We start from the raw sequence: 22129 nt of genomic DNA on the forward strand, positions 1-22129 counted from the left end.
GTAAAGAAAGTGGGGGTTTAGGTAATAGGTTTCAAAAGTCTTTTTTTACTAGATTTTTGTTCATTCTTCTGTTATCATGCCAGAAGGTAGTGAGCTATCAGGTAGCTCATGTTCTTCCCTGTTACTACACACACACACAGAGCACAGTAATGTGCAAACTGCATCTTTATTCCCAAAAGAATGATTAAGCTGATGATAGATTTACTTGAAGCATTGCAGCTTGATGGCTTTTCCTTTATCTTTGTGGTTTTCAGGACCAGGCAGCTGTGGTTTATGGTCAGACATGCATCTGTGCCTTGTCTGCTGCATCCTTTAAAAGGAGATGCTTTGGGGAAGTACTAAATCCCTAATGCGTGTGTGTGAGCAGACAGGGGTCAGAGGCAATAAGGAATGGCTGAGCTAGAAGTTTGTGTAGGTTTTCCCTTTATACATGCAGGGAACGACCAACTCCAGCACACTGGGAGGAGGGAGCTGTGTGTCTATAACAAGGGGTTTTGGGAGATGGGTGCTGCCAGGCACTGATCAGCTGCTGATGCTTCAGCTGGCAGAAGCAGGGTGCAGAACCTGTCCTATGATGTCCATCATTCCTTACTCCAAAAAGCAACATGTCCTGACACGTGGTCACTGCTTTCATCTGCTGGGAAGCAGAGGAAGCCTTGGGGATCCAGGGTTGCTCTGTGCAGCCAGGTGTCCTCTGATGTGTCGTGGAGAGTGGCACGTGCTGCTGAAATGAAATATCCATTCACACAGTGGCAAGAGAGTCAATACACTCAGTGAGGCTGAAAGAAAGAGCCTTACTGCAGCTCTCCCTGGTATACATGTGTGCTTTCCCCTTCTCTCCCTGCTATCCTCTATGTTGCACTGTGTAAGTTTGCTGTAAGCCAGCACTTTTATAGTCTATGCATGTTAATTACATAGAATGAGATTGTAGAAAGACATTGGGGAAGAAAAGGTTTAGCAATGCTGCTCTGATAATAATTCTCCTGTGCCTCAAATACTGTGGGGACCAAAACGTTTATTCTGTCTGAGTGCTTCTTGTGAATGTGGTGGGCTCTAGCTACCATTTGTAAAGATCCTCTTTTGACCATGTTCAAGCAGATCTTGAACCATAAGGATGCAAATTAAAGGAGGAATAATTGTGGAAAATGGAATTGGTAGCAGAGGGCACTAAAGGCATGTCCAGTGCTTCTTTTGTGTCTGGGCCTTAACTGGTAGAGTTATATATGTGTTGTGATGTTTTTTTTTTTCTTCGGAGACATCCGAGTCTTTGTGGATTAAAGGAGAGCTGGAGGGGTTTTTGACATGGTCTGACATGCAGTGTGTTGTCTTCCAGAGTAATGGCTTTGGGGCTGCTTTCTAGTGAAGAGCTGTGCTGATGTATGGAATGGAAAATAGCCTTGAAAGCCAATGGCACCTGCTTGAGCTTGCTCAGTAGAAATTCAGTGGAGGTTTTTTTATATTGGGGGCTATTAGTTATATTATTTTCTAAGTCAGACTCTCAGTCCAGATTTGCTATGTTAGGCACAGATTGTGTGGCATCTTACATAAGAATTGCTTTATATGTAATGTTTACTGTTCTAAGGAAAATGCTCTGGGAAAAGAGTACTATGGTGCCACACCTTTATTGCAAGTTTTGGAAGGGCTTGTTTTTACAGCTGCTTAGTGCCAAATATCCAACCAAAGAAAAATACACAGTGACAAACAATGTACATCTAGTCCCTACATCTAGACAGTGATTTCTTGCTGCTGATCACGAGTGTGATAAAGGAGAATTTATAAATTTTGCAATATTTGGGCCATGTCCCCCTGTATATAAGGTATAGTGCCTTCAAATCAGCCTTCAAATCAGTGCCTTCAAACCCAGCTCTCCTGGGTAGTCCAGCAGGTATCAACTGTATCCTTTCTTTCCCACCCCATGCTCTACATTGGGGCTGCTCGTAAGATGTAGATAAGGAGTCAGGCTACATGAATATTCCATGTTGGGAAACAAAGTGTGTTATTTCTGGGTGCATGCGGCAACCAAAGTTGCAGGTGTGGCTGGGGCTGATACGTGTAATAATTTGTATGTGGGTGCTAAAATACACCGGGTTTTCAGGTGGGAGAACTTGTGTGCTGGTGAAGCATTACTGTGCCAAATCAAAATGAGCTGAGGGTGCAGGAGGAAGAGGGCATCTGTAGTTGGGATACCTTTAAACTTCAATTAACCACGCAAAAACCTAAGCCTGGAGGTGCACTGATAGATCAGCCAGCATGCAGGAAGAGACTTGTTTCATGCCCAGTTGCCCACAGTTGTGGCAATGTATGTCTTCATGAATATGTTCAAAGAATAAAGGGTTATAACACGTGAAAACCCTCTTCAATGCTGGAAGTAAAATGATTGTTTTCGAGCATTGCCTCTTATCAGTTAAGCTCCGTATTCTCATCAAACCTTCAGTAGAGTAGATACCCTTTGGGTGGCTCTTTAACAGACCTACCCTGGCTTTTTACACGTGGCATTTGCTCCAGGCTTTGCTTTGCATACCTTTCTTTGTACCCAGCAGCATTGCACTAGGCTGGGGGTAACTGGTTGTGGGTTTTGTTCTCAAAAAGGAAAAACCCTCTTAACCCTTGCTCCAGCTCTACAGGGAGGGTGGAACTGGGATTTCCTTGCTGAAGCTGTTGCTTACAGGTAGCGATTCCAAGGAAACACTTGCAGCATCTTTGGTCCCCCTTGTTTTGATTTTTGCACCATTACAAGTGGAGTTAAAAAAAGTCTGTGTGAAATCTTGGCTCCAGTGTAGCTGGTGGCAGAATTCCCGCTGTGTTCAAAGAAGTGGGATTTTGCATGGTGAGTACAGCGTGTGGGACTTGAAACAAATCTGATTTGATCCTGAGATGTTACCTTCTTGACCTAATTTTTGTTTATGTGAGAAGGGCTCCCTGCACTGCCTAAGATGTGTAAAGAAACCTTGCTGAGCTCACTGGTGGGGCCCAGGGAGCTTCACTGTTTCTACTTAGAAATGGTGCCTGCCCTTTAACTTGCAAAGTTTTGAAGATATTGATGTGTGTCTCTATTTGCTGTTCCTCCTGGGTAGATGTTTGTCCATTGTAATTGATGCCTTTTCATCCAATGCTTTTGGATGGGAGCTGTAACTTGGATACAGGATCATATTCCTTCTGTGCTTCACCTGTCCTCTCTCCTGGATAATTCCTCACAAGCGGCTGCTAAGTACTGCCCTGGCACACACTGCAGGCCTGGGGCTCTTCTGATGTTGCAGCTCCAGATCATGACAAAAGATAGAAGAGCATGAACAAAGCTTCAGATGGGGCTTTTCTGTGCCAAGGGATGCTTTCAAAAGGAGGCAGGAGTCCAGGCAGCTTAAATGACAAATGGTCTGTTTCAGAGATGGGGGAATTATCTAAAATTATTCCTTTCTCTGAGTATTTCTGCAAGTCTTGTTTCTCTTTGATAAGTCTATTTTTCTAGGTAGTGAGATTCCCAGTAGCATGGTGGTTTTGATATTTATGTCTTGTAGAGTTTGCACTGAAGGCACTCGACAAGCACTAAATAACAAAATACATGAGGCAGAAAAAGACAGAGTGATTGACTGAAGGAGTAGGAGTCTCTCCGTGTGTACAAAATAGGACAGACTAAATTAAATTAAACCTGTGATAAGCAAAGATCTTATATAACTTATACAGTGAGTGGCTGTGAGGTTCCTTCGGTGCTGTTAAAAATTGCCTTCAGAAAAAAAAATTATTACTCCTTAAGCCTTTAAAATGTCTCTTTATATGTGAAAATAGTATAAGATTTGAGTATTACAGGTTTACTGCAATAATAAGCTGCCTTTAATTAAAAACATAAAGTTGATCGATTGTATTCAGCAGCTCTAAGTGGTATCATCCACCACTCTGAAGGCCAAGTATGATTAGTCATTTTAACAATAATTAATGATGTCTTTCTGCATTATAAGCCATGTAAAGTCAAACAGATTAACAAATTTTTGTTATTTTTTTCCTTCAGGACTATGAGAAACATTGTTTTAAATCTCAAGATAACAAAAAAAAAAAAAAAAAAGAGGGAATTGAATTGCACAACAGTCCGTGTAAAAACTACCAGGTCTTGTCTTGCAGGCAGAAGAGCAATCTGCTTTTACCTTATCAGTGCTTTTATAAAGGCACAGATTAAATGAAATATAGGATCAAACTTTTTTTGTTGTTACCTCACATATAGATGTATAAGAGGTTATCAGCTGAACTCTGGAAATAATGGCAGGTCCTTTGAAAATGAACAGTAAGGATTTCCCAAAGACGGCCGTGGATGCTAATGACGAGCAGTCCCTTACTGAGACCTTGTGCCCTGGTAAAACCTTTTCCTGGCAGCAGTCACCGTAGTGGTGTCTCCATTAAATCACTGTCCCAGAGGTAACAGTTATGTCATTTATCAGTAGCTCTCCCTTTGTTATTGATGAAGAAGCTCCTGCAGTGACATTCTAATGTTGCCATTGCTTGGATGTCCCACATCTGCCTCCAGCACCCATGTTGAGCAGCCCCTTATTCTGGGAGCAGCCCTGGTACCTCCCTGGGTTGGCTGTGTAAAGAAAAAATTAATGGTCTGGCCTTCATTGGGTATTTTAATGCTTGCCGACTCACTAACCACTGTGCTGTTTTATTGTTTCTCTCAGAACAGGAGATGTAAAATAAATGTTTATTGAGCCTTTGGAGGTCTGCTGATCAATAAGAGAAGCTGCATTGAAACCACAGGAGCACTGATAGATTTTCTTTTCTCCTATATGTTCTCAGGGTTGTCTGTTGTAGGTTTCAGCTGAAGCTCAAACTGTGAACAAAGAAAATAGGAAAAAAAAAAAAAAAGTCTGATCAATTAAAAGTATATTCATCCAAGTGGCTGAGAGCTTTTATCCTATGTTCCATTTTCATTCAGTTGTGGAATTGGGAATTTGCACTGAGTGGTCTTTGTTTTAATCTGTTGAAAAATTACAACGAAAGCCTGGCTGTTTCCTTACAAAGGCTTTCCAAAGTAAGGCCAGGGGTTGGGTTTTCTTACACCACCTGAAAGTCTGACTTGAAGAAGAATGCAAAGATGAGATGGTCAAGTGGCAAGAAATAACAAAGTTAAAATTACATTTTTATATTCTCTGGCAGGGGTGAATCTCCAAAAGCGTTTTAATGTTTTCCATCTTTTCACTGAAATATTAAAGAACTGCAATGTAAAATACAAAAAATGAGGGTGAATTTAGTGATGTTTGGTAGCAGTGCAGATGTACCTACACTGAGACAACTCACACACTTCTTTCTGTGCTGAATTTTCAGAAAATTACAGTCAGTGCTGCTTACTAGCTGCATCCTCCCTCTTTTTGTAATTGGTATTTAGCAGAAGGATTCAAATTATCTTACAGTCCCAGATGTATCTTCATTAGATTTGTAGCCATTGACTCAGCCAACAGCCTTTACCTGTTGTAGCTTCCATTCCTCCTCCAGCAGCCTTTTTTAAGAGGACTGAACAAAATTTGGGGGTTTTAGAGGTTTTCTTCAGTTTCTGCTGTTTTGACAGCAACATTCCCGTGGCCTGCAGCTGTGGCAGTAATGGTTTATAGGCTATCAGCTCTTTTTCTAACCATAAATCCTAAACGATATGCTCAGAAAAGCACTTAATGAAACATTCCATTAGATTTATTTGCTGTCATTTACAGTAAAAAGGTGGTCATGGTTTGATTTATTACTATTGTTGGTTTCCTTGTGACAATAAATATTTTAATGAAGTGTAAATCGTAGCTGAACTTTGTTAAATGACAGCTATATCATCTTCAGTGCTTATAGTGGTTAATAAAATTGTTGCTTGTCTAGAAAAAAAGAAATGTTTTGTTTTTCTTTTTTCAGTTTTATGTATGGTGAGCTGACAGACAAGAAGACCATTGAAAAAGTCAGACAGACTTTCGACAACTATGAGTCAAACTGCTTTGAAATTCTCCTCTACAAGAAGAACAGTATGTATATATTTGTGTATGGTGTTAGGAGTGATAATGCATATTTAAATGTATAATAGACTAAAATAAATTTTAATTTTGACATACTGGTAAAATTGGTGCACGATTTGGAGAAGATTTGACTACCAAATCTCAAGAAAATTTTTTTTCAGGATATGTGTTCAGACTACCAAAAATAGTTGTTTCCTCCTGTCTGTAGTCTGACTCCTTTTTAAAAGGATTGTTTCTTGAAAGGAAACTGCCTGGGTTAAGTGAAAAGAAAGCCTGAATGAGGTTACCCCCCATGTCTCCTCAAGTGAGAACCCAACCCCTAGCTGCCATGGGTGGATGTTCCCCGCAGTGCCTCTGCCTTCTGTAAACCAACATGTATGAGCTCTAATGACAGTGCTAAATTTAGTGCCTAACCCAGGGATTGATTAGAAAATGAGGGAAGTTTGTAATTTAATACGATTTAGGGCATAAGTTCCTTCCTCTTGGCGGCTTTGGGTTTACTGGGGTTTACCAGAACCAGGAAAGATTTTCTTCAGTGAAATCTTAACCACAAGTCACTTGTACTTCTGGCTTATCAGTGCTAGAGCACATACTAAGCAAGATCCATGATGTTCTGTGGTCTTGCTCTGGGCTTGTGCAGTGTGGACAACTCTTCTGCTGTTGGCAGTGGAGCAAAACAGCTGCCTTTGCTGGACAGGCCATGTTCCCAAGAGAGAAAGCCAAAACTGTCAGATGAAATGTGCTCCAGAAAATCCGTTCCTCTACACTGAGCAGACCGAGTCTGGTTGCTTGGGCCAGTGGCCAAGTCAAACAGAAGCCAAATGCAATCTTGATGGAGATGTTTTTCCAGTTTGGCTTTCCTTGCCCAGTACAGAATGCAGCTCCTGTGGGGTTGGGGACATTTCCCCCTGGTTCATCTGCCTTCATCCCAGTAGCTGAGGCCATGGTACCCCTCGGGTGGACTTGCTGCTGGCATGGAGCACCTTGCTGGGGTCAGGTTGGTGGTTTTACTGCAAACTCACAGAACCCTTTCATGACATTGAAGAGAGCATCCCGGATACCTCATCTTGAAACAAACCCAAATACTTTATGCTTTACTTCTACTTTCTCTTTCTGGACTAAATCTTCGCCTGTGTGCACTTAAACAGTAAGAAATGTGGTTGTTTTAGCCAAAACTTTAATTGAAAAGAGAAGCAAGAGTGGCTGTGAAATCCAGCTTTTCCTGCAGGTGCCCAGGAGAGCCCTCTGAATGACCTCTCTTTGGTTCCTGAGCATATGGATGTGTCTATTCTCTAGATTTTCTGCTTTGCTTATTTCCTGTGCAGGTCACCTGAAAGTCCCCTCACACAAGGGACAAATGCCTGTGTAGACTTATGGTGGGTATCTTTGCAGGTGGTGGTGCCCAGCACTGCCATACCCTGTGTCCATGTGATACCCAGAGATGGATCTCAGAGACCCAGTGCTCTCCTTGACCCTGACATCTCTCATTAATTGGTCTGGCAGCTTCTGCTTTAGCATGAGTTGGTCCTGAACTAAATTCCTTTCTATTTTATTGAAGTACAAAAAGAGGAAAGCCTTCTCTTGGTGACTTTTCTGTAACAAGCCAGTTGCTTTTTGCTTTGGGTTGTTCTTTGCTTCATGATGCTTCAGAGATTTATTGAGCTGCAGTTGTGTTAATAAAATCTTCATCTTTGCTCAGATCTCTAAGCCTATACTTTCCATGAGTTATGCAGGCTTACAGAAGGACTTTGTAGAAAAGTCATATTTCTTTTCAGGCTTGAGTCAATTCCTATTCATAATGTCAGTTGCCAGCTTTCTTCTCCATCTCCTGAAGCCCAGAACTTCCAGCTCTTGCAAACACTAATGGGTTCACCTTTTGGCTCCAGTTTTGCATTAGGTTTTCCCAGGGTTTGCTTCCATTTGTCATACTCTGAGACTTGCAGAAGATGGTTCTTCAAGAAACTGCCTGCTTATTATTCTAATCATTCCAGCTGGATATTGGAGCAGATGAAGAGTAGAGTAGTATCTGTTGATATACATGAATATCTTTTGGCAAAATAGAGATTCTCTGTGAAAGGGATTGGCAGAGACCTGTTGCCTCTCTCCTGCATGGAACTTGCAGTACCCTTAGAGCACCCTCCCACCCACATTTTCAAACTGTAGGCCCTGAGGTGCCATGTACTTTTGATTTTGTGGCACGACCTTTTCTTTCTCACCCATTCCTCTATGCTTTAGGCACGAGGGAGATTTTGAGATTTTCACGTTGCTTTCCCATTCTTTCCTTCAGCACAGAGATGATCTTTGAAGAGCTGATGTTCTCCAACAGCACCCATATGACTGCTGACTTCCCTTGCCCCCGTCTGGCTTTTTAACCCAGCAAGCAGACCTGAAAGCTTGCTACAACTTTCTTTGGCTTTACTGCACTCCCTCTTACATAGTCCTCAGTGCTGCCCACCCAGCTATTCAGCAGCCAAGTTCAGCATGTGCATACATATATATTTACTCCTAAACACACGTGTGTGTATACATATATATATATATATATATATGTAATACTCAGGAATCCTCTTTGCCTGCTTTTGCCCAGCTTGCTGCCTGTATTCGCCACCTTGCTTCCATCTTTGATTTTTATCAGTGCTGTTGTACAGGTTATTTTGCCTCCTTACATTCAGAGCTTTTCATAAGGTACAGATCTGTTGCCAGGTGTTAAGTGCAAGTAGAGTATTACTCCAGAGAGCTGCAGCACTCTGTTTTTAGAAGGAATGAAAAGAGTCTTTTGTCTTGGGTTAGCAACTGGGAATTGAGATAATCAAGTAATCAATATAATAGCTTTGGAATTATCAGTCAGTTCCCCATCTTTCCCAGTTCTCCACTTACTGCCAGCGAGTTACTGGTTTAATCCTAGTTTAGCAATGCTGAATTTTGGAGCTCTTGTGGATTTAGTCTTCCTCACATCAGTCCTGGTCCAAATGGGTTTGACCTCTGGGCATCTACCCTGCAGTTCCTGGCAAAGCTCCAAGCCACGATTCCTTAGAGGAGATTTAGGGGTGCCCATGGGATATCAGTGGGCAAATGGCTTGTCTCAGTGTGTCAGCTCTCAGGCTGGCATTCAGGCAGCTCAGGAGAAAAGCCTTTATGTCAACTGGCTGAAAGCACATCAAATCCCAAAGGTAATTAGATGGCTGTGAAGGCATTTATAGTGCAGTGCCTGAAGGTGCAAGTTTGGGAGGGAGGGGACATGGCCATGAGCAGGGAGCTTTGCTGGATGGAAAGTGTCTCTGACATTGATGTCCTTGCAGGTGGGCAGGGTGTTTTTAAGTTGATTGCTTAAAATCTTTTAGGATTTTGCTCCTTACAGAGCAGACCTGTGTGTACATAAGGGATTGTTATGTGCATGTCAGCCTAAGAGACAAGACCAGTTTTAGCTCCTAGCCACTCCAGCACCATAGGTATTTTACTAGCTGTTTCTTTGATGAGTGGTGGGGTTTGAAAATTATTTTGGGTTTATTTCAAAAAATAAAAAATCAAAAGGTAAATAAATATAGCTGCATTGGGAGAGTGCTCCACTGGGCTGGACAGCAAGGAGGTGAAACACAGGACCTGAAACACAGGAAAGAATCTGAATTTCCTGATTTGTCCTGACAGGGCATTTGCAAGATATATCTAGATTAGTTCACTTCCTCTGAAATAATGGAATGACATCAAATTCGTAGCCTTTGACAGTACACTCCGATGGTTTTATATTTGATAGCTCCATACTATATGAAGAAGGAATCAAAAGATACCATCCATCCTTTTTTTTTCTTACCTGTCTACCCTGCAGATAGTAAATTTGTGAGACATTCTGGGAAAAAATAAACAGAGCAAGAGAGAAAGAACCATACATTTATTTCAGAATGGAGATTTATAAAGCCTCCCATTTCTGCTAATTGGTTACATTTCCCAATTTTAATGAATCTGTAAAAATACAAATATGTTTTTTACTTTTACCTTTTTTACCTTTTTACCTTTACCTAAAAGATCTGGAAGGTATAGAAATATCTAGATAGGGTCCTAAACTACATGTGTATTATAATAACATGTGAATGATTAAATAATTGATGTACAGGCTGGGGCAAGTTTGGGCTACACCACAGTTCAATGTCACCTTTTTCTTTGCTTCAGGAACACCAGTTTGGTTCTACATGCAAATTGCACCCATAAGAAATGAGCATGAAAAAGTGGTTTTGTTCCTGTGCACTTTTAAGGATATCACTTTATTCAAACAACCGATTGAAGATGATTCAACTAAAGGTAAATATGAAATTTGGTGTTTTCTTTGGCAAATGATGAAGTGCATGCTTGAGCTCAGTCGTGAGGCAGAATCATGTCACACCTGTGATCTTGAATTCAGGGAATGTTTTGTGATCCGCTTCTTGATGTCACTCTTCTGAATTATTGCTTAAAAATGAAATATAAATCACTATGCGTGGGAATTCCTTAACAATATTTTGCCAGAGTAATAAACCTTCCTTTCTCTTTGTAATTTCACTGCTTTTTCACTCCCCCCCCCCTTTTTTTAATGATTGTTATTTTTATCTCCATTTGATATGGCACAGTTTTTGAGCCTTTTGAATGCTGTGTTGTTTTGGGAGACCTTTCTCCTTAAGTGTATCTTCTTAGCAAAAAAATTATTTCAATTTCTTTGTGCTGAAATAATATTTCAAACTTTTCTCACTCTTACAGAGGAAATGTAAAAGAAAGAGCCCGTTTGGGTCCTTTGTTAGTGGCCAGTGATGATGACTGCATGGCAGTGAACATTGTACTTTTAATTTAACAGCTGGTGATGGTGTTTGTTGAGATGTGCTGTCCTCTCATCACCCAACAACCCATGGCCATGCCCACAGCCCCTTTACATGAAAGAACTGGTGGGGAAAAATCTAGCAGCATCTTCTGCTTTGGTTATAAGACGTGTGTCTTGTGTCAGGTTTACACATATATTATTTTGGGTAAAATAATGCACACTCACACAAGGAAGGGCATCTACATCCCATCTGCTCTTGGAAGTTGCCTTCGAATGATTAATTTCTTGCTGTATTTTTCTCTTCATGCTTGGGCTTGATTTCTCACCAAGCACCGTGTGTGCTCTGAATAAACTTGGTGTAATTTGAATGCAAACGGGATTTAAACTAATTTCTTATGATCTAGATAACACTTATTATATGTGTTTGGATAACTGCAAAGTAGGTTTATGAAGGCAGACTTAAAGGAGAGGCCTTTCTTTGGACTAACACCAAATATCAAAATTTTTTTGTCTAGAGAGTATATCCATAAAGTTATAAGATCCTGCTACAGGAATAACTTCTCAGCCATCATAAACTTTACTGCCTCTACAACTTAGTTAACAACCTGCAAATGTTCCTTCATTTCACTTTCAACTCCATAACGTGGAATGCTTCTGCCTGGAAATACTCTGAATTTTTTAGGATAAATGCCAGTTAATTGGAAAGACTTCAGCTGTAGAGATCTGAAGGCATGTGACTGGCTCCTGGCTGCCCTGTTTATAGTAAGTAGTGGGAGCTCATCAAGGAAAAAAACCAGTCTTTTCAAGTATCCTCTTATAGGATTTTCTTTCTGATGCTTTCTGGGGGGAGCAAGAGGTATGTCACATGAAATTAACCCCCAGCCCCCCCAATTTTACTGTCCCTGCCCAATTTCTGCAGTGCATAGTTGCACTGAGGAATGTGTGGCTGTGTCATGACAGGGAAAACATATTGAAGGTGATTTCCAAAAGCAGAGATTATGAATGTTGCCTCATTTGGATTCTTGGCCTGGAAAATGCATAGTCTGCTGCCTTCCCTGGGGATACAGGGATGTGCTAGGCTGGGCTGTGCTCTCCCCCTCCCCATCTTGTGGCTGAGGAGGAGCAGAATCCCTATGGCATCCCTTACAGGAACAATTTATTTTCCTATGGGAAGAACATTAGCTGTGAAGTGTCTTGCCTGTGTACTGCTGCTCTCCACTGAAGGCTACCATTGGTTAAGATGTGAGGTATTTGCTATGAACATTGCAAAATATCTCTGTCAGCAGCCAGAGAGGTTTGACTGAATGTTTAGAGAGCACTTCTGTACAAGTCCATACTTTAAAAAAAAAACCACAAAAAAAACCTCTCAAAAAAAGGCACTGTGGAAGGGTTAACACATCCCTCAAGTGCCTTTATGGTGGATGACTGGAGTCTTAAGAATTTGCTCAGGATGCTTTGGTTAGAGCACTGATTAACACTGATCAATAGGTCCTACAAGGTCCATAATTACAAACCATTGACCCAATTTTTCCTTCTGCTATTGCATAAATCAAAGTTTGTCTTCTATATTCTTCCTATTAGAAGATCATATTCAAATATTTGCACCATTTTACTACCAGGGCAGGAAGGCAGCATTGCTGCATTACTCTCTGCCTCTCACCTCACTGGGCCTGCAGGATGCTTAGCACTGGAATCACAGGGCTGTTTTGTCAGACGTAGTGCTAGGAGAGATGCATAATTCATTGTCCTTGCAGATAACATTACAATGTGCTTAGAAGCTGCCAGGCCACTTTATTTTTGAGTGATGAGATTGGTAAACATATACATTACAATGTAATGGAGAATTTTTAAACTTTTGGAAGAATCGTTTCAGTGAAGTACTGCTGTTGAGTGCTGGAATTTGTCATTGAAAGAGCTAATTTTTTTGGGGGGGAGGTTTTTTTTTTCTTTTTTTTTAAAGAAGGATTTGTCTTCTGAGACTGCCAGGACCGTGTAATACATAATACATAAGTAACTATGGTGCAGATGAGTTTCTGTCTATTACTTATGGGAACAGTAAATTTGAGATAAAAAATTCAGCAGAAATAAAATATTGATGCCATTATGCAATAATCTCTCCCTACCAATATATTCTGTACTGTTCGAAGGTTTGTTGCTTTGTTGTGAAGCTTCAGTATATCACACTTCTACAAGGTACAAGGGCTTGGTATTTAAATCATAATGATGTGTGTATCTACACTGCAGGGTGTCCGTGGCTCCTGGCTCCTGGAAATATATGGCTGGGTTTGCCAGATCTGCTCATGGTGTCTGTGGCATCATTGGCATCTGGTGCAAACCTTGCATGGGCAGCTGTGGTTTTGGGGGGCTGGTAATGGTGCCCCAATCCTGAGGATGCAGAACTGCTCAGAAGAGTTGACGAACTTATATTTGTGAAAACAGGGCATAAGGAATAAACTAAAATAGTTGACTTACTACAAAGCATGTTACCAGGGAGAGGTGGGATTTTTTGGGTCCAATATAGGCTCAAAACCACGCTTGTTTACAGACTGAGTACAAAAAATATAGTTGACATAATGAGGACTTGCCCTGTGTGAGCCAGGGGAGTTGGAGAGGTCTGGGGCACTGTGGCAGATGGTGAATCTCTGCTCACCTTTGTGCTCACCGTGTGCTCTGTGTTGCTGCTGTCAGAGAGGAGAAGGGGGCTCTGCCTACAGGAGGGACTACAAGGAATGAAAAATTTTCCTGGGTCACCCAGGAGACTGTGAATTAGTTGCAGTCCAGAAAGCTGCTGAAAGTTACTGGACTGAGAGCAAGACTGGAGAAAGGGATTATTTAAAATCTCCCTTCCTCTGATAAAATATGGTGGCAGAGATCAAAACCTGTATTTTGACCAGCAGTGACACTAAAGATTTGTCTGACTTTCCTTCTGGTTACCCGTGCTGATATCTATTTTCTCCGAGCTATGTGCAGGAAACATACCATGGATAGCAACATAACAGTGACCAAAACGTATCCTTGTAAATGGAAAATTACTCCCAAATTTGTCTAACCATGCAAAATTATATAAAAAAACCCCAACAAAACCAACATGTCAAGTAGAAGCAGTGAAGATTATAACAAAAGGAAACAGCAGCTACCAGGTGCTCACTCCTAGGTGAAGGTGCCACTGGCAGCTGTATGATGAGGAGGGTAGGAGGAACACCACACCACTGACTTGATTTAGGGTTTGTAGTGCCCCAGCTCCTGAGTTGGTGTCTGGATGAGCTGTGGAGGGTGGTGGTGTGGCTGAAGGTTTGGAATTAGTGATAGGGCAGGAGGTGCTGTGGGAGATGATGGCCACACTTGGTGATCACTGGGATGATGCCTGATTTTCCAGTGAAGGAGCTGTGTTATGTTTTGTCTGGTCTCTTTTCCTTTCCCTCTGTTCCTCTTTAGTAATACCAACATTCATCTCATCTGGATTCAGCACCAGGCAGTAGGTGCTGCCTGTGGTGGTGGAGGGCCAGATCCCCAGGTGTCCTGGCTGAGTGCCTTACACAGCAGAGGTGGAAGGCCATTACAAGCATATGAAAGATAGTATTATGTATTTTCTTCCAGAGAATAAAACCCAAAGAATCTTCTTTCTTATGTTTGTACCATTGTAGGGTCACAGTTGGATGCTTTTTTCAGCTTGCTGTGCTTTTATTCTGGCTTTACCCAGTGGCCTTTTAAAAACATTTGAAGATGTTCAATTCCTCCAAAGACACACAGTGGTAATAATCTTATGTTTATGTCTCAGAAAAAAATGATGCCATTTTTCTGGGCCCTAACTGTTAGAAGGGTAAATGGGGCCACTTAAAATGTTAACAGCATTTGAAGCCAGGGGTTCTGTAGATTATATTGAGCTGAAAGTTTAAGGATAGGATAAAAGACCAGAATTTTTTGGCTCATAGTGGAGTTTCACCTAGTTGTGCAGTGGCTTTATTCCTTTTGTTATCATCAGTGAAGAAAAAGTGTAGCCTCTAGGTAAGCTTGGAAGTTTTTTCAGCAAGAGTTTTCACTGGTTCTCTTGAATATTTTGAGCATAGGATCAGGTCACTTGCTAGAGGTTATTGGGATGTTCTGGTGAATATTGATGGGATGCAGAAATAGGATGCAAAGCTGTGTTAACAAGGCTCCTGCAACTCAGGACTATGTGCTCTTAACAGATGGGATCAGGAGGTGGCACAGCAGTATCCTGTTTGTTTTTTGGTTTTGTTTTTCATTTGATAGAGCCAGACTTTGATAATCAAGACTGTCTGGGACAATGCTGTAATGCTTGCAGGGATATAACTCTTTATGGTTATATAACTATATAATGATACAACTCTATCTCAGAGTGTGACAGGGCTATAAAAAGCACAGTAGTTGCAGAAATACACACTTACAGTGGCTAATCCTTGCTAAGCTAATATTTCTGATCCTTTTTTATCTTTAATAAGTTCAAGTTATTAAGCATATGTAACTAGTTGCATGTGGGAACTTTTTTCCTGGGGTGGGGGATGTCAATCCTGGTGATAATAGATGAAGTGGGAGGAGGGATTAGAGATTGGAAATGAGGTTTCTACCTTTAGCTGAAGCACAGTACCCTGTTGAATGCATCACCTTGACAGTAATCCATAACAGTAATTTAATAGGTCACACTCTGGATATCCTTCCCAGCCCCCTATTCCAAGCCTGTGATAATAAGGTGCTATAGACACCCCTTTTCATGTGCTGTTTCCTACTGCTCTGGTCTTCAGAGATTCATCCCTGAGTTCCTTTATGCACCAAGGAGATCACATCCATCTCTCCATTCTCCTCAGGGCAGCATCCAGGCAAACCTGTGCCTTGAGAAAGGAATTTGGGGGGCATGACAGGAGAAGTGGTCATTTGCCAGGGCACTAGATAGGCTTCCATTATGCAGAGCAGGCAATTCAGAGGAATGATCTTAAGACACAGTCTCTTGGTGTTTGAAACCATCTCTTTTGGATGGGTACAGCTTGTTAGTAACCAGGAAGATCTTTCAAGGTCACTTTGCTCTTGATCCTGCAGGACAAGCATTACCATTAGTGTCTTCAGTGACATGCTGGCACTTCTAGCAGATATGGCAAAGGCTGAAAACGCACAAAGAGATTTTTTCATCAGTCTGAGGCCTTATTTTTGTAGCCCCCTCCCCCTTTCTTGCTTTGCTGCTGTCCTAGACCCACTGTGATGAAGAGAGAATTTCCATATCTAAGGCTGTTTAGTTTTCTTCACAGAAATCAAGTACTTTCCTGAACCTAATTTTGCCTTTTAAGGCCTTTGCTCCATCAGCAGCTCACAAGGCACACTGACTGTAAATTTTTATAAGTTTAACGTGTAAATGAAAAAGAAATCCCACTGAAATCAAGTCTAGCCCTGTGAGAGATTGTGTTATACTGGGAGTTGATCTTTAAGACAGGAACTGTTTGTAGATGGATACACGTTCTATTTAGAAAACTGAACACTCATAAGCCATATATAAAATAATAATAAATGAAGTCGAATTAGAGAGCTTACAAGTCTAATCTCTATATCACAGGCCATTACATTGTGTTTATTTTTTCCTCTGCTGAACCCATGAACTTGTGTGCAACTAAACCATCCCCTCCTGATAAACATCCAGTGCTAATTTAGAAGTCTGAATTGTATCCACCACATTCTTTCATATTTCTTGTGCTTTTTCGGTTCGCTTTTGACTTCAAGAAAGTGTCATATTTAAATTGACCTGGCTTCAACTTCTTGCAGTGGCATTTCCTTACTCATTTTGTTCCCACTGCACTAAAAAAGTCCTATTAAAGCATTTATAATCAAGTCGTCATTACAACTTCTGATAAAGTAAAGGGGTTGAGCCCCTTAAAGCGCTGTCGACCCTGAAGTTGGAGCCCTGGTGATGGCAGATACACAGATATTTTAGCTGCACTTTAATCCAGCTCACTGGCAGCAGTCGAGAAGAATCTGTGGTGACACAGATTTCAGCCTCTCAGGTCCCCAGTCAGTTTTTGTGGCCATTAATGTATTCCCCCAAGCCTAGTTCTTACTGTTGTCTATCCAAGGAGAAGGTGACTTTTTGCCAAAGCAAACCATGTGTTGAATTGCTCATCTACCTAAGACCTCTGGATCCTTTTCAGAAGTGTTCTTTGCTGGGGATGTTTCCCCCTTCCTCTGCTGGAGGTACAATTTGCATTGCTTTTGCCCAAATACCTAATTTCCATTTAAAACACGTTTTAATGGCACATGACCAATTAATCGAGCACATCATCCTGTGTGACTGTCCTTACTACTGTTTAAGATTCCTCTAATCTTCCTCTCATCTGGACGTTTTATCAGCCATTTTGTAATGACTTTCAAATCACATTTAAAAGCACTGAGTAAAAGGGGCCCTGTCCTCTGGGGTCCGGAAGGTTCTCAAGTAATTTTTTACTGCTTTCCATCACTCCTTACTTGACATCTGGCAGGTAGCAAGTTCTTTATCTATACAACCTGTAATTTACTGAACTGTGTGGTCTCAATATTTTATCAATGGTGTCATCCAGTGCCAGTTCAATGAAGATGACCACACAAGCAGATGTATCTCTCCAGTGATTCAAATGCAGCACCAGGATGAGATGCTGTTCCATGATGAGCACTGTGGCCTTGCTGATTGTAGAGCTGTTGGAAGTTCTTTGTCTTAAGGAGCAGAGCAGGAGCAACCACTGAGGTTGTCCTCAAGTCAATGGTGCACATTGCTGCCCCAACCAGCCCCAGCAAGGGAGCACTGGAATGGGGAGCTGCCCTGGCTCATGTCTCTGCAGCATACATCATGTATATGCTGTGGCTCTGGCTGACTGTTGTGTTTGGCTTGTAGCTTGTTCTGTCAAGGCATTTGGCAGTCTTCCTGAACCAAATTTATACTCGTCAAATAATTAAATTAACATTGTGGAGCGTTTTACATCATTCTGTATTGACAGCCATTTGTTATATTAATTTCCTTTTCGTTTTTATTAAACATATTGAAACTCAGGTGGGCTTTTCTCTCATTTTGCCTGATCAAGCTGACAGCCTGTAGTTACTTAGATCAGCCTGTTCACCCTTTCTGCATATGGGTGTTGTTTAAAAATTTCATTGTTATTATAATAAATCTAGCCAGAGAAGAATATTTCCCAAATGTCTGTAGCTTTATGTCCCTTTCTGGAAGTTGTTGAAAGAAACATACTTATGGGGAATAAGTCCTTGGTAGCCTTGTGTGTTTGCATAAAGTTTAGCTTCAGTTGAATAAACATGAAATTTAAGAAGTTGTGTACTGTAAATTTGCAGCCATGTCAGAATTAAATTTAAAAATACATTGTGTACCAAATGTCATCTAGTGGTGTATAAATCTTAGCACTTTTCATCAGCAGATCTCAAAATGGCTTGCAAAGTAGGTCATTAGCATTATCTTCATTTTAAGGAGAAGAAACTGAAGCTCAGAGAGGTAAAGTGATATGCCCAAGTTCCCTGTTGGTGACAGTGGGTGGATGGTAGCTAGGAACATAACACTGCACAGGAACAGAGGTGAGATGTAGTGATTATCCCAAGAGTGCAATGCATTATCAGACAGTGCAATGCACAGAATTTCAAAATAGGAAATTTATCCTAATATTTTAAATTACTGTTGAATAGGCTCTGCAGTTCTTCAGTCAGTAAACAGTTTTACTGCATCATGGGAGTGCTTGAGCTTTCTTTGCCTGTTATTCTATTTATTCACGAATCCCATTTATCCCTCTCTCCCTAGCAAAGCAAAACCAGGATGATTAAGTTTTTTGAAGAGACAGTGAGCTCTTTCAGCCAGACTTTACCTGTCATAAAGAGTAAACAGCCAGCCAGTGCAATGATTTTTCTGTCTGAACATCTAGAAATAGCTGAGATTTGTAGATACTAACTATTGATGGAAAAGGATGATCCATGTTATCAATTGAATTCCAAACTGCCTATTTCTGAGCAGTGCTAGCTCTTCACTTTTATGGGTAAGTCATAGAGTAAATATTATTTACACATTCTGTATGTTAACTGCTTCATGCTCCACAGTGAGAGGAGAGCAATAACTTTTCCATGGTCTGGAGCTGTTATTTATACTCCTGCAGGGTGGAATCAACATGACCATTGCTGTAATTACACTTTGCCATTGTTTTTTACATATAATACCACTCTTAACTCAAGTGTTTTCACTGCAGTCTAAGATACTGGATAGTTCCCTGTTGCAGTGATTTAAAAGCCTTCATTATTTCTGATCCTTTTAAGGCCAGACAAGCCATGACAAAAAGGTTAATTGCAACCAAGCAGAGCTACACTAATGTTTTACCAGGGGGAACTAGTCTTGTCTAGATTTTTCAGAGCAAATGCATGATAAAGAACATTAACATCTTGTCTTGAGATTTTTTAACTCTTTGCAAGCTTTGATGTATGAATTTATCTTTACAATTACATCATATATTTTTTTCAACTAGAGATTTTAGTATTTTTTTCAGTGTGGGTGCTATCTGGATGACTAAGTCTGTATTAAAAACCTGTATTAAAACATGTAGCTTTCTTCCTTCTCCTCCATGTGTTTTAGTCACATTTGAGTTTGGTGCTGCAAGTTCAGGGTATTGTTTTTCAAGTGATGCTGTGGAAGAAAGACACAATGCAGCTGACCTGAAGAGAGCATCCAAAGTGTTACTTTTTCTCATGAGTAGTTTTTCTCTTTCCCTCTTGCACTTGCTATTTGTGCTGCTCCTTTACTCCTTCCAGACTGAAAATATCTGTGAGGACAGGCGGTCACTAATACATGGGATAAAATTATAATTCTTTTCAAGTCTCTGTCTGTAGAGAAAAAGAAAAGTGGGAATCGTTTGAAGAAACATTGGCAACAGTAGGCAGCTATGCAAATTTTTTGTGGTCTATTTTTTTTTGTGGTTTTAAATATAATTTTGAACTTATCTAGTCTGCAACAAGGTCAAGAAACAGAGAAATGTACCATACACAGATTACTTCAGACATGAGGCAGTCTGTATACATTTTCACCTTCCCACTCACACCCCAGCATCTTGCAGTTGCTGTGTTTTTAATTCTCTTGGGTTGTAAATAGGGAACAAAAGAAGTTGGTACTTTTTCACACTCTTGCAGATTGTAAAAGGTAGAATAAGGCTGGACTTAGAAAGAAGTCGTGCTAGTGCCTTCTGTATTTCCAACATTCAGAATCATTGGCTTCACAAGACTGAAAGAAAAGTGAGAATGTGAAGCCCCTAGATGAAGCTGGGAGGGTTTTTATGAAAGGTCTGCTCTTGCACAAAGCAAAGCTTTGGTCTTGCTGGAGAAAGGACATGATGAAATGGTTTGCCCTATGAAAAGAAGAGGTCAGACCAGATGAGCAGCATGGTAACCCTGAATGTTATAGTGTGTGGCTTCTTTCTTTCACATGACGTTGGCAGTCTTACCAAGATAAAAAGGAAGTATTTGATAAAGTCAGAGTTGTTCCTTTCTTTTTATTTTTACAGCAAAATGATTGCTTTTGTTTGGTCCATGTCTTACTCTGGTAGATCCTTGTGGTACATCTTCCCCAGCTTCCTCAGGCTTTCTATATTTTTGATTAATGCAGAACAGGAGGTTTTTTTACCTAAGATGATGACAAGGGATTTCTTACCAGTTTTGCTTTTATGAGAGGCATTTTTAACCACATATTTTTGTGAGTGGGATCTCTTAAACTGTGAAGCACCATGGCAAAGGATTGCTAGAGAGCACACATTGCCAGCCCCTCACCCTTCTCCAAGTGTTCATCCAGCCACTGTAGAGGGAGACTCCACAGCTGCTCTGGGCAATCTGTAGCAATGCTTGGTCACCATCACAGTAAAAAGATGTTTCCTGATGTTTAGAGAGGAAACCTATCTTTGATTTTGTGCTCCTATGTTTCATTTTGTTGCATCTGGTCCTGTCAATGAAAAGAGCCTGACTCTCTCCTGTTCACACCTTCCCTTCAGGTATTTGTATTCATTAATCAGATCCACTGTCTCCAAGTCTTCTCTTCTCTAGGCTGAACAGAAGCTGTCAGCCTTTCCTCTCAGGAGAGATGGTCCTATCCTTTAATCACCTTAGTGTCCCTATCTCTCTTGTCTAGGGAGCCAGAACTAGGCTCACCAGTACTAGTAGATGGGAAGGACCTTCCTTGACCATCTGGCAGCACTGTGTAATGCAGCCCAGGGTACCATTTGCATTCTTTGCACAACAGTCATGTTGCTGGCTCATGTTCAGACTGGTCCACCAGGAGCCCCAGCTCATTTTCTGCCAAGCTGCTTTCCATCTGGGTGGCCCGAAGCAAAAAGTGGTACATGGGCTTGTTCCTCCCCAGGTACAGGACTTTGAACTTCATGACATTCCTGTCGGAATTGTGGAGTAGCTGGCAAAGCTGAGATGTCACAAATAAGGATGTTTGGGACTGAATCCAAGTTTGTCTGTGGGGGTTTTGGCTTTGCTGACTTCCTTTCCATCACTCATATAGCAGCTCTGTGGGGCAGGGTGACAAACTAACACATGAAGGCTGGCCTGAATCCATCCCCATGGACCACAGGGAGGTGTCTTTCCAGGGGAAGAGACAGTGAATGGATGTGTGTGAAGGTTCTTGCCTTCATGACCACCTTCCCAGAGGAGAGCTGCACTTTTCTTGCAGTGTGGTTGCAGCATACCAAAAGCAATCATCTGGATGCCCCATCACCTCCAGCAATTATGAGAGAAGTCAAGGCAGAGCTGTCACCATGCTGTTGCCAGGCTCCTTTGCTCTTTGAAGTCACTGGTTGAGAAAGATAAAGAACAGCTCAGACTTTTTGTATTAACGCTGTCTCCCTGCCACAGTTTTATAGACAATTAAGGAAAAGAAAACCACAAGAATTTCTTTCTTGAAATTAATAGTTCATACTCAAATGACTAAAGTCTCTTTTGACCTTGTTTAATACAGAAAGTACATGTTCCTAATTGAATATCCCTGTAAGCTTGAGAAACATGAAGCATAACCAAAGTTCACATGTAAGTTTAGACTTGAAAAGTTTATAAAATTATTCTATTTTTTACCTTTTTACAGTGCATCTTAATGTGTATATTTGATGTCATATATAAATAGCCAGACAAATGTTTTGTGCAGGGCTCCTGGTGCATTATGATATTTAGGTCTGTTCTGGTGGCTCAATGATAAGCAATATATTGAGATTTGTGTGAATGTGATATATATGTGGTAAACCACAAAGCAGAAATGTAAATTATTTTTTTCTTGAAGTTGTATTGTCTTATTTGTTCTCTGCTCTTCATTTTATCTACCCTGGAGCTTTCCTTAACTTTCCAAGTCCCTGACTCCTATAGACACAGCCAT

The 22129-nt window shown here is 40.9% G+C and overlaps 1 protein-coding gene across 1 annotated transcript in view; it reads left to right on the forward strand.

Annotated features, from left to right (window-relative positions):
* KCNH5 (potassium voltage-gated channel subfamily H member 5) overlaps positions 1-22129 on the forward strand; it is a 157086-nt gene that overhangs the window by 13990 nt on the left and 120967 nt on the right. Inside the window, exons 3-4 of the mRNA XM_008501043.1 lie at positions 5878-5984; positions 10140-10268. Coding sequence (XP_008499265.1) covers positions 5878-5984; positions 10140-10268 — 236 coding nt within the window. The remainder of the gene's footprint in view (positions 1-5877; positions 5985-10139; positions 10269-22129) is intronic.

Source organism: Calypte anna, chromosome 5A (genome assembly GCF_003957555.1).
Source record: "Calypte anna isolate BGI_N300 chromosome 5A, bCalAnn1_v1.p, whole genome shotgun sequence".
Taxonomy (NCBI): Eukaryota; Metazoa; Chordata; class Aves; order Apodiformes; family Trochilidae; genus Calypte; species Calypte anna.